Source organism: Capsicum annuum, chromosome 8 (genome assembly GCF_002878395.1).
Source record: "Capsicum annuum cultivar UCD-10X-F1 chromosome 8, UCD10Xv1.1, whole genome shotgun sequence".
NCBI classification, from domain to species: domain Eukaryota; kingdom Viridiplantae; phylum Streptophyta; class Magnoliopsida; order Solanales; family Solanaceae; genus Capsicum; species Capsicum annuum.
The window spans coordinates 35939640-35952879 of NC_061118.1; the positions used below are offsets into that span (position 1 = coordinate 35939640).

Genomic DNA, 13240 nt, shown 5'->3' on the forward strand with positions numbered 1-13240 from the left:
AAAAAATGATGAATGATCGCTTGATTTAAACCAACGACCTGTGCATGCCATGTGCCACGTTGATTTATGTGTACCGTTTCATTTCATTTTTTTTTTTTTTTTTTGGTAAGTAAAATTTTATTTAACAAAGTAGCCATACATAGCAAAAAGCAATCTTGGAAAAATGAGCACCAAGATTTGCTTCGGCACCATAATTCTATTCCCCCTAACTACAATATCTTTTCAAATTAAAGGGTACATATTCAAGTTTTGCATTCTATCCGCTAACTTGGGTTGTTGGGATCCTCGTACATGTATATCCTGTATAATTTGTCGAACCAAGGCCTCCGTTATACTTTGTTTTTGCTTAGATATGCGGTTATTTTGTTCCATCCATAAGCAATAAACAGATCCAGCCATAGTCATACGATGAATTTGAGCTCTATAACTCTTTCCCTTCATCTACTTCATTGCCCATTCTACTCCCTCGTTCCAGTTCATAACTTGACGCTGGATACCTTGCCATTGTAACAACTACTCCACACTGTCTTAGAGAAATTGCAGGAAAAAAATAAGTGATCAATGTCTTCTATAGCTTCCTGACATAGCGAGCATTCCTCGGACTCCACAACTCCCCATTTTGCTAACCTTGACTTAGTCGTAAGTCTTTGATTCACTGCAATGTAGAGTATGAATAGCCATTTAGGTGCAGCATAGTTTAACCAGACCAGCTTCCTCCATTGAACTTTCTCTCTCTCCCCTCTCATTTTTGCATACATTTCTTTGATAGAATACTTCTCCATACATGTCAGATCATGCTCATTATAACCAGCTGATTGAATGTGCTTATACGACTTCAATACTCTGTAGAATCCATGAAGCTTCCATACATGAGATCATGCTCATTATAACCAGCTGATTGAATGTGCTTATACGACTTCAATACTCTGTACAATCCATGAAGCTTGTGTAGTTTGTATTCCCCAAATGCCATCCTTCCCATAGTATTTGTGTACCCAAATAACCCACAACTTTTCTTTTTTCTTACATAGATTCCGTAATAGTTTTTCCAGTGCTGCCTTGTTCCAAGTATACACATCATTGAAGTTCAACCCACCATTAGATTTAGGTTGACACAACTTTTCCCAAGCTATTAGAGCCTTCTTAGATGATTCAACAGTTCTGTTCCATAAGAACTTTCTACAAATAGCTTCAATGGCCTGGATAATCTTCTTAGGTAAAGCAAATATTTGAGACCAGAAGATTTGAATTGCAAACAGAACACTCTTCACTAATTGTGCTCGTCCAGCATATGAGAGGAACCTTGTGGTCCAGCTTGTAACCTTTCCAAGCATTTTATCAAGGAGTGGTTTACACTGGACTACGGACATTCTTTTAGTACTTAGGGGAACCCCTAAATACCTGATAGGTAATTCCTCTTTAACAAACTGTAATTTCTGAATAATCTGCTTTACACCTCCAAAAAAGACTACTTTTATCCACATTAGCCACCAAGCCTGACGACTCAGAAAACATCAAGAAACATTTATAGAGGCATTGTACTGATTAAGATCACCTTTGCATAAAAGCAATTGATCATCTGCAAAGATTAGCTGTTTTATTTGCTGGTTCTTACATCTGGGATGGTAGTGAAAATCTGGATTGTGATGTAGTGTTGTTAGGATCCTTGTGAGATAGTCCATAGCCAAGACAAAGAGGAATGGTGATAAAGGATCACCTTGTCTAACACCTCTTTTAGCAGCAAATGGCTTAGTAGTTTTACCATTAACCCTGACTGAAAAGGAAACTGTGGTAACACACTGCATTATCCATGTAACAAACACTTCTGGGAATTTCAGCTCATACAGTACTTGCTCCAAGTAACTCCACTCTAAGGAATCATAAGCTTTCGTCATATCCACCTTCACCATACATATCTTAGAAATCCCCTTCCTACCATACCCTTTAACTAGTTCATGACTCAAAATAATGTTGTCATTTATAGCTCCCCCAGGAGCAAGCTGACTGATTAGCATCTACAATAGAGTTCATGACCTTCTGCAGACTAATTGTAATTATCTTAGAGATAATCTTATATATAGTTGTGCAACAAGAGTAGGTCTGAATTCTCCAACTCTGGACGGATGTGCCACCTTAGGAATAAGAGTCACTTCATGCAATTTATGGGTTTAAACATTTTTCCTGTTTCAAAAAATGGAAGGATTGCTTTTGTAATATCCTTCCCTACTACAGACCATGCTCTATTGAAGAATAGAGCATTGAATCCATCCTGGCCAGGTGCCTTTAGATCTTCGAAACCCTTAAGTGCGTGCTTGATTTCCTGTTCTGTTACCCCTGTTGCTAGCTGCTATTGTTGTATTCTATGAGAACAGGTCCATTCTGCGTGATTTTAGTATTAACACTAGGCAAAGTAGTAGCAGATTGCCCAAGTAGTCCCATATAAAGTTCCCAACACTTCATCCTCCAATTCTTCCCGAGTACACACTCTGTCACTTATTGAATTCAGAAGACTAGTAATACTATTTTGAGCTACTCTTTTCTTCATTTGAGCAAAGAAATACGCAGTGTTAGCATCTCCCGACTACAGCCATTGCACCCTAGATTTTTGTTGCATTGCTCCCTCTTCAATCAAGCTCCATTTCTCAAGCTGCATTTTAAAGGCCCCTCTATTAGGGGCTACACTTGCTGGATCCCTCATTTCATCTTGCAGTTGGTGAAGTTGAATTTTAAGTTCTTTTACCCTTGCAGTAACTCCCTTGAAGTGGCAGTGTTAATTTCCTGCAAGTTAGTTTTCACTTGCGTCAAATTGTACCAGACATTCTGCATACAGTTCCTATTACTACTTTTCCAATGCATGCGCTTTATTTATGAACTCTGGATGGTCAGCAATAGCATTAAAATTCATTTCAAATATTAAATTATTATAAAGAGCACTTTTTCTACTTTATTAAGTCTTTAACATGTAATGTGCTTTATGTCTATATCTTGTTTAAGATCTTTCTAAACTTTAATCTTCAAAGGAAAAAAAAAACTCTCCAGAAGAGAACTGTAACTTATGTATATGCAGAACTTATTCGTAAGCTGTGTAAGGCCTTTTTTCCCCTTCAGTTTTGAGAAACTTATGTATGATTCTACATCTAACTTTTATGTAATTTTGTATCTGTTCTAATTTTCCTTCTGATTGGGAATCATGTGTACTCTGGTGAAGTACATGCTGTATATAAATAATATAAAGTACTAATAGTTTTTTTTTAAGAATATTACTGGGGCAGTCAAGCTTAGGACTTAACATTGCAAAGCTGTTAAGTGATTGTAGCAAGTGCTGTAACTAACTTTTTGAACTCACCATTAGACCTGGATGATTTGTACACTACAACTTAAAAGTAAAACAGGCATGTCCACCTTTGGTTTACATACATATTTATTTCTCGTCAATATTTGAACAGATTGCCGTGACTGCTACTGGTACCAGAGAAGATTATGGTGTTTCTGAATTGGTTGAACCAGATACTGCAAGCTTCCGCGAGCAGGTTTGTGCTCCTATTTATCTGTTTTGCTGCTTTTCCCCTATTTGTTGAATGAACTGCAGTATAGTTAAACTTGGAATGAAGAAGTTGTTAAAGGTTCCAGCAACTTTAATTTCTTGTTCGATGCTGTTCTTTTAGAAGGTTAAGTAATTTTATTGATAATCTTAGCACTAATGGTGTGCTTACAACTATTGTATCTTGGACTTTCCTAAAATACTGGCCCACTGTGTCAGATCCCCCAACAATAAAATGTACTACTTTTAAAGGGTTTGACATGCAGCAGGTGGCACTTTTGAAGAGTCTGAGCAACATAGATGACAACTAAACAATATCTTAGTAGCAAAACAACATATTTTTTCTATTTTGCTTCTAAGATATTGTACAGTGGAGAACCTATATTACTTTTGCTGTTTTGCTTCTACGATGTTGTACAGTTGAGAACCTACGCTAGCTTGCAAGGTTTTGGGTGCAAGTACGGTGGTTTTACTTTGGTTCATGGTGATGCCATAGTTTGCGGGAAAGAACACAGGAAATTAGTTTCAGCTAGCGTACAAAGAAGAGGAAAGCCAAAGGCTAAACATATTTAGTGACAAAACGTTAAACAATTACAATATTACATCTAGCTCTCTGTTTTAAGAAGATTGTTGAAATCTAATACAACTAAGCAAAGGCTGTTGCACTAGTTTTATGCTATTCTCTACTATCTGTAACATGAACAGAAACATCAGAAGTACAGTCTGTCTTTCTGTTGGTGCGAGTTCGAATTGCATGATATCCAGCTTGGTTTTGCAAGTTGGTATGCATCTTTTATCACTTGTGTCATGTGAGAGTCCTCTAAATGAGGAATCATTAATAAGGATCATTTTACCTGTTCTATGATACAAGAATTTCCTTCCTGTCAGCATGATGAGTGGTAGTTTATATATTGCCTTTTTGTCATCTCTTCCTTTCAGTCTCTTTCTTAAGTTGTTGGATCATTAACATATGTAGGTTTCTATGTTGTTTGCCGAGTGGTACCGTATTTGTGAAATTCCTGGAGCGAATGATGCTACTCTTGCTCATTATGTCTTGCAATTAAACCAGAGTGGCCTATTAAAAGGCGATGAAACTTCAGATCGTTTTTTCCGCAGACTCACGGTGATTTTTGCCTACTCCATTAGTCAAAACACTACTGATTTATTATCTAAGCTTTTATTGAAAGCTAATCACTTTATTATTCAGGAACTTTCTGTTTCGCATTGCCTTTCGTCTGAGGTTATGAGTTCCACCCCTCAACCTCACCAAGTTCAACCTCTGTCGTTCCTTGCAATTGATATCTATGCCAAATTAGTTTTCTCAATTTTGAAGGTTGGTATATTTTTTCTGAAGAACTTCGAATTGTCCTCCATTAGATTAGAATAGGAGTTGTTGCCTGATTGCTATGTGTCTTCTGTCTAGTTTTATCCTGTGGATCAAGGATCTAGTAAATTATTGCTTCTGCCAAAGGTACGCAAATGATTTATAATTTCTTACAGGTCACTGCGTTTTATCTGGTCTCTAGACTTGCAGAACTTCCCTTTCTTTGGCAGGTTCTTGCTATCACTGTCAGATTCATCCAGAAAGATGCTGATGAAAAGAAAATGATCTTCAATCCTAGACCATATTTTAGGCTTTTCATTAATTGGCTAGTGGATCTCAGTTCCCTGGACCCTGTTTTCGACGGTGCAAATTTTCACGTAAATTCCTATTCTTCTTGTATATGTTCATGCCTAGATCTTCAGTTACAAAACTGATCTCCACTGGGGGCTTTCAGGTTTTAACAGCTTTAGCCAATGCTTTCCATGCTCTTCAGCCCCTCAAAGTTCCAGGATTCAGGTAACAATGTTTCCGATATTTTAAGAGTTAAGAGGCGAATCTATTAATTCTAAAACATGGGAGCACCATCAGAAAAAAAGGAAGGAAAGAATGTATTAAATTCCCTAGTCCCCCAGGTAAATAACTCCAGATTCAACCAAGTGTACTATTTAGCCTTTTAGTAACATGGGTACCAACAGATAATATTACACCAATTTTAGAAAATATTTACATAAAATACTTAGTTTTAGTATAGACCACGGGTTCACGCGCTCCTGGGTAGAGTAACTTTCCCACTCAAGAATAGATTATTCTTGAAGGAAAAGCAATGGCCTCTGTAAACGGATCGCCAAATTGTTGCGATATATTCAAGACAGATAATTGTATGTACTGTATTAAATATCTCGAGAGATGACAGATGTTATCTAGTTTAGTTTGGACATTGATTTGTTACATTAAAGAAATTACAAACATGTTGTAATAGGTAGTTATTGGGTTTTGCCTTTGTTGTGTAATCTACTATAAGATGCATTTTTGTGCTTATCTGATTGACTAACTCAATGAGTTTCTTTCAGCTTTGCTTGGCTTGAACTTGTAAGTCACCGGAGTTTTATGCCAAAACTACTTGCTGGAAATGCTCAGAAGGGATGGCCTTATTTTCAACGATTACTGGTGGATCTCTTCCAGTTTATGGAGCCCTTTCTGAGGAATGCTGAGCTAGGAGAACCGGTTGGTTTTGAAAAATTGTGTTTTTAAAATTCTTTCCTGTCGTGTGGTGTTGCTTAAAACCCGGATATCAATTCATGTGCTTTCTTTTTACCTTGTAGGTCCAGTTTCTGTATAAAGGGACTCTCAGGGTTTTGTTGGTTCTTCTCCATGATTTTCCGGAGTTCCTGTGTGACTACCATTTCAGCTTCTGTGATGTTATCCCTCCAAGCTGCATACAGATGCGAAATATAATTTTAAGTGCATTTCCTCGCAACATGAGGCTTCCTGATCCATCAACTCCCAACTTAAAGGTAGTTTAGTTTTGTGAATCTCATTCATAGATTTCTTCACCATTGTTATGTTTGACAATGAACTCTTTTTTGGTGTCTATAGATTGATCTCCTCGCAGAGATTAGTCAATCCCCTCGCATTCTTTCTGAAGTTGATGCAGCTCTTAAATCAAAGCAGATGAAGGGTGATGTAGATGAATACCTGAAGGTAATCCTAACATAATCGAACCCTGTTCCTTCATTGTGTACCGCTTGTATATAGATGTGGGGTGAAAGGAGTAGGAGATATGGCTTTTCCCATGTGCTCATCTTATTTTATGCTGTTCTGAATGATTGCAGACAAGGCAACAGGGGTCCCCATTTTTGAGTGAATTGAAGCAGAAGTTGCTTCTCTCTCCAAGTGAAGCCGCCAAGGCTGGGACCCGCTACAATGTTCCCCTGATCAACTCCCTTGTACTCTATGTTGGAATGCAGGTAATGTTTTGATTCAAGTGCTTTCTTTCCTTGTCTTTCCTCGTATGATGGTACCCCATAAATATTCTCCTCATCGAAAATTTGTGCAATCAAAATGGGTGCTTTGTCATTACATTTCAATTTATTCCAGGTTTATATGATTTTCCTATCTGTATTTTGTTAAGCTTTTCCTCTTCTGTAGTTGCATTGCATGTTTTTCTTTGGTTCATTTTCATTACTTGTATTTGTTACATTTGGTGTGTTGCTGTAGGCTATCCAGCAGCTGCAGGCAAAAACTCCTCATGCACAGTCGATGCCCAGTAGTGTTCCATTTGCTGTATTCTTGGTTGGTGCTGCTCTAGATGTTTTCCAGACTTTGATAATGGACTTGGACACCGAGGGGCGTTACTTGTTTTTGAATGCAGTCGCTAACCAGTTGCGATACCCAAATAATCACACACATTACTTCTCCTTTATTCTTCTCTACCTATTTGCGGAATCAAACCAGGTGCTCAAGTTCTTTCATTTAGTTTTCCAATTTATATTTGTGGTTGCCACTTGTTTTTTTTTTTTTCGCTTTCAATTGTTTCTATGATGATATTGATCTTGACTAGGTGGTCCTCTATAGATATTTATACACGCGTGACAACATGCTCTCTCTGTCTCCTTGTCATTTTAAATGCCAATGTTTGGAGTAAGAGGGTCAAAGTATTTATAGACGCTCACACAAAAAAACTGTCCCTCTTCGTTTTTCAAAATACATCTTTTTGTGATTTTTGGCATACAATTTTCATGTTTTTGTAATGAAAGTTACATATTTGAAAATTGCAACATGACAGGCCACACAAAAGTTGGTTAATGAAAATATTAAGGATGTTAAAAGAAGTTGTGGTTAAAAAAAAGCCTGTTTGATTCCCTCAATGGTAAAATGTCGACATAAAATTGTCTCTCTCACACAGACCCGGGGGGTGCATTTGTCTATAGCTTCAGAGAAAAACAGGTGCAAAGACTGAAAGACCATTTATTTAAGATTCCTAATATCAAAGAAATCCTTCCCCCTTTTCCCTTATAAAAGAACAAAGAGGAAAGCTTGGTCCTCCCGTTTCGGCTTTTCTTCATTGGCCTTCTTTAATAGCATTCCAATAGTTCCAGGGTGTGTTTGATTTGGTTTCATTCCTCGTCTATGGGCCTCATCCTTATTTTACGTAACTGAGTAATGATTTTCTGCAATCCTGAATGAGTGCTTACCATACACCACAATACACCCTTGTGATGCAGCCCTTCCCCGGACCTTGCGCATGGTGGGAGCTTTATTGCACCGGGCTGCCCTTCTTTTTAATGTTGAATGAGTGCTTACCATAATTAGTTATATGTTTAATTTAACATGGAAAGTATTTACCATAATAATTGTTGTTTCTTACTATCTGAATCTTGAAATTCACCTGCCGTGGATTGGTGGACAACATATTATAGCCTAATTCAATTCAGGTTGTAGATTTCAGTTTTTGGTTCAAAGTTTTTCTCTGTTATAATTCCTTCTCTTGCTTTGCTTTTGTGTATGTTGGAAATGCGGTGTTTGTTTTAAGTGTTCTTGACATGCCCGCCTATCAGTGGATTGAGGCCACTATATGCACTGTGTGACAACCGCTTAAACAATTGGTTTGTGTAGTTATGTTTTGGGTTGTTTTTAGTTATTAATTTGACCGCAAATGGCAGGAAATGATCCAAGAGCAGATAACCAGAGTTCTATTAGAACGCCTGATTGTAAATCGACCTCATCCATGGGGTCTTCTGATCACGTTCATTGAGCTGATAAAGGTATTGTGTATGTTTATGCTCATGCAATCTTCTTCCCGATTAGTGTCTTCCAACGTAGTATATCTTTTTGTTCAACAGAATCCAAGGTACAATTTTTGGAGCCGACCATTTACAAGATGTGCCCCTGAGATTGAGAAGCTGTTTGAGTCCGTTTCAAGATCATGTGGTGGCCCTAAACCTGTGGATGAGAACGTGGTGTCTGGCGGAATACCTGATATCCATTAGATGAATTTTGTTGCCTGGTAGTACTATTCCATATGTAATTTGCTGGATTTCTTTTTCTGACCTGTGTATAGAGTGTTGCCATACATAATTTAATGCTGTTGTACTGAAACAATGTGGTGCTGGTTAGTTCCAATGATATTTTAAACTGAAAACTTCTTTAGATTCTGCCTTTTCATTTAGCTTTGTGCTGACAAAAGGTTTGTCTCTGCTCAAGTTGCTGTGTTTATCATGCTTTGCCTGGGGATACTCGAACCAAAGATCATAAGGTCGTCATATGATCCTTGATCCTTTTTTGGCATTCATAAAACTATGTTTATATTGAAATTGACTTCAATTTTCATACAAGATGTGCAATTGCAACTGTTTTCTCTGATTGACTCTACCAAGAGTCCCATATCAACTTCAATGTTTAAAATCTTTTAGAAAATGTCCAAGACCTCAAGGTGGAGTTGACCAACTACAACCTTCGAAATCCAGGGCTAGTGCTCCTGTCCTTTTATCGTTACACTTACTGGAGGCTTTAGTTATGTGGATAACATTTCTTTGGCCAATTTAAGTAAAAACGCTCTTCTAGTTCTTTGTAAAAACCCAAATTTTCCAAAAAAAAAAAAAAAAAGTCCTCTTAGAATATAGTAGCTCTGATGCTTCCATACGATACTGCAATATTTGGAAGCATAAGAGAGGAAACCGTAGCACCTATTCTATAAATATTGTCTGAATACAGAAAGACTTTTGTTTGGGTTATGAGATTTTTATTACGTGCAGTATTTAAACGCCTATTTGTATATATTGCTTGTATAGTCACTGCTATTTCAAGGTATCAAGTTGTAATGATCAAAAAGGTACGCTCCTTTAAAATTTTAAATGAAAACGTTGATGGATTCAATTTATGCTAAAAGTAATTGAACGTAGGATAAAAGGCCTGGCCTGGAGCGTTGGCGGGAGGTGATGTCAGGAGATTTTTATGATATAAGAAAGCTATTCTTTTTAAGGGATTTTTGCAAAAACAGACTCAGATGTTTACATTGAAAACATATTATGATCGGCCTTCAACTTACCTTTAAACTGTACGCAAGTTTTGCCTTATTTGCAAGAACATAAGGGTATTGTGTCTATTTGGTACAACCTTAATCTTTGTTGTTATAATATAGGTTGCAAGTAATACAAACAAAGCGGGGATAGCTCAGTTGGGAGAGCGTCAGACTGAAGATCTGAAGGTCACGTGTTCGATCCACGTTCACCGCAACTTTTACATTTTCTTAAATAATTTATTTACATATTGGCTGTTCCAACTTCAACACGCAAATGCTTAACGGGCCTAAACCTAAAAGATCTGCTAAGCCCAATACTGTAGGCCCAACCATAGGTCGCTCACTTGATAGCAAGTCAGTCATACAACAATAATAAAAAAATTAAGTATAAATACCAATCCTTTTCAAGTAATTACACTCTCTCCACTTTTTTAATTATTTTACTCGCTCTATTAATATACATAACGTAGCTGATATATACATAACATTCTATGTATATGTTGGGATTTTTGTAATATGTTTAGGGAGTTGGAATTTTTTGTAATGTTGAAAACATAAGTTGTGTATTTGTGTAATTTTTAGAAAAATAATATCACAACTAATTTCTACTAAACTACATAAATTTTTTGACCTTTTATTAATAAACTAAATCCCTTTTTTTAAAAAAGAAAAACAACCAAATACATCAACAAAATCATAAATTTTCGAATACATAATTCTAGTTATGTATCTCTCTTTGATCTAGTTAATGTATCTTTTGCAGATTCTATAGCCGGCTCCTCCCTTTCTGGTTTGCACGTCTTTCATTCTGAATTGCCTCCTTTGACTCGTGCATGCTTGCGTTTAGATAGGTTAGATACTTGTTATATTAGAATTATTGTAAAGGAGTCATAGATGATGGAATCATCAAAGATTTGACCTTTTCGATTATATATCTCAATCAAATAGTTAAAAAAATGAATGTATCTCAATAATCAAAATTATGTATCTCAACTTCAAAATTATGTATTCGGATGCTAACTATGTATCTGAATAAAAATTGAGTAATTAATTGTGACATTCTTAAGTTTAAAATGATATATCTAAGCTTTAAAAGCAAGTATTTGAATGCTAATTATATATTGAAAAATTACAAAATAAGAGATAATCTTAGCAAAAAATAAGGATAGAAAATAATTAAGGATAAACTTATCAGGATTTATATAAGTTTTACAAAATAAAAAGACTTATTAGTATGAGAGTCAAAATGGTTCGGCAAAAAATAACATGGTTTAAAAAATGTAAAGAAAATTGTTGAATAAATTAAATTTTATCTGAAAAGGAGATTTAAAAAAAAAGATTATTCCTGGACCCTAGTGGAGGGACAATATTTGGATAACATACAAAAGTCTGGGGACTGATGTTGTTCCCATCGAATATGAACAAATAATTTAAGTATAAAAAGAATATAGAATATTCGTATATATCTTGTGACTCGTTTTATAGGGAACAAACTCATAAAGTTATAAAGTGAATAATATCTCGATAACATGAACATTAAATTTAAACACACATCATGCATATATTGGCTTGATATATATATCGGATACATATAAGTTTAGCCATCATATATTAGGTGTAGACCAACAGAATGCAATGCAATAAGGGTAGCATCACAAATTAAGGAGAAAAGACATATTTTTCCTCCTGAACTTGTCCTCCAAACTCACTTTAACACTTAAACTTAACTTCTGTTTATTTACTCCCTTAACATCTTTAAAGTGTATTTGTTTCACTTCTCAAAATTGAATACCACTTTCACAACGGAGAGTGAATTACACACGCGCCATGTCAGTGCCAAATCAATGCCACATCACTTTCAGGTCATTGCCACGTAAGAAATTAGGATTTAAAAAAAATAATCCCACACACATATTATTTTTATGTATTTTTATTTTAAAAAACAAAAAATATATATTTACTATATATATATATTATTTATATATATATTATTTAATAAATATATATATACATATTGAATAAAAAATGCCCCACCCCCACCTCATTTTCATTTAAATAATATATATTTTATATAATTATATTTATGCATTTATCTTTTAAAAATAAAAAATATCCATGTACTATTTATATATATATAATAAAAAATTCAACCCCCCTCCCTCCCAATCTCTTTCAACATTCCAGCCCCCCTCCTCCCGCTCTTCTTCCCTTCCAGCCCCCCACCCCACCCCACTCCCCATTTTTTCTTCCCTTCCAACCCCCCCTCCCCGCAATTCTTTCTCCCCTTTCTGCCCCACCCCTACCCCACCCTTCCAGGCCCCCACCCTTTCCTATTCTTTCTTATTCAAACACAAAAATACTTTCATCAAGTTAAAATTAATTTTTTCAAATTGTCTTACTAACAAAAGAACTCAAAAGTAAAAATCAAAAGAAATCTCATTAATGATAAGTGATTCAAAAATAAAATCATTAATTTAATTTAATTTTTTTCTAAATTTTGAGGGAGTTGGATTGAAGGTTGGGATGATGTTCAATGAAGAAAGTTATTTTATAGTGTTTTCATGTTTGTTCTTGGGTGGTGTTAATGGAGGAAAGTGAAAAAAATTAAAGGAAAGTGTTGTTCTTGGGTGATGTTGTAAATGGAGGAAAGTAAAAAAAAAATAAAGGAAAGTGTTGTTCTTGGGTGGTGTTTTATTCTTTGGGTGGTGTTGTTAATGGAGGAAAGTGAAAAAAAATTAAGGTTGTTAATGGAGGTTTGGGTGTTGTTGTTGATGATGATTTGAAGAAGAAAAAAGAAAAAAAGTGTCCATTTTTTATTTTAATTTTAATTTTATTTTTCTAAAAAAAATTAATTATATTTTAAATATAATATTAGTGAAATTAATTTTTTTAATAAATAAACGCACTTTTTTTTTTTTAAAAAAAAATGTTACGTCAGCTTTACGAGTCAAATAAATATATTTTAAAAATATTAAGGGGGTGAATAAATATAAGTTAAATTTATGTGTTAAAATGAGTTTGGAGGATAAGTTCAGGTGGAAAAAGATGTCTTTTCTCTAAATTAAAGATAGCAAATATCTACGCTAACTAATAGGTGCTCCTACCTTTCCAGGGTCGTTTGGTTTATGGTTAGACATTATCTCTATTTATATATTAAAATTTAAATAAATTATATAAAGTTTTAAGTTTTTTCTTTTCTCTTTTCCAGATTTTTTTAAAAAAGACAAGAAATAACTTGTGCATTTATTTCACTTGATACAATATATACACAAAGAAAGAAAGATAGAGTTTTAAAATTTGTGGTCTAACTACATTTAAATTAAGTTATTTTTAGTTGGAGAAAGATAGACATTTT

General features: G+C 35.1%; 1 protein-coding gene and 1 non-coding gene across 2 annotated transcripts in view; both read left to right on the forward strand.

Moving 5' to 3' along the window:
- The window catches only part of LOC107845472 (CCR4-NOT transcription complex subunit 1), a 33084-nt gene extending 24070 nt beyond the window's left edge, over window positions 1–9014 (forward strand). The window contains exons 39-51 of the mRNA XM_016689825.2: window positions 3447–3530; window positions 4518–4664; window positions 4749–4874; window positions 4965–5012; window positions 5096–5242; window positions 5320–5381; window positions 5936–6089; window positions 6188–6379; window positions 6462–6566; window positions 6698–6832; window positions 7083–7319; window positions 8528–8629; window positions 8708–9014. Of these exons, the coding sequence (XP_016545311.2) occupies window positions 3447–3530; window positions 4518–4664; window positions 4749–4874; window positions 4965–5012; window positions 5096–5242; window positions 5320–5381; window positions 5936–6089; window positions 6188–6379; window positions 6462–6566; window positions 6698–6832; window positions 7083–7319; window positions 8528–8629; window positions 8708–8854 (1686 nt within the window). The 3' untranslated portion in view covers window positions 8855–9014. The remainder of the gene's footprint in view (window positions 1–3446; window positions 3531–4517; window positions 4665–4748; window positions 4875–4964; window positions 5013–5095; window positions 5243–5319; window positions 5382–5935; window positions 6090–6187; window positions 6380–6461; window positions 6567–6697; window positions 6833–7082; window positions 7320–8527; window positions 8630–8707) is intronic.
- Window positions 9015–10026: 1012 nt separating this feature from the next.
- On the forward strand, window positions 10027–10099 carry TRNAF-GAA. The gene has a single exon. It is a non-coding gene; the product is annotated as a tRNA-Phe (tRNA).
- Window positions 10100–13240: the final 3141 nt, after the last annotated feature.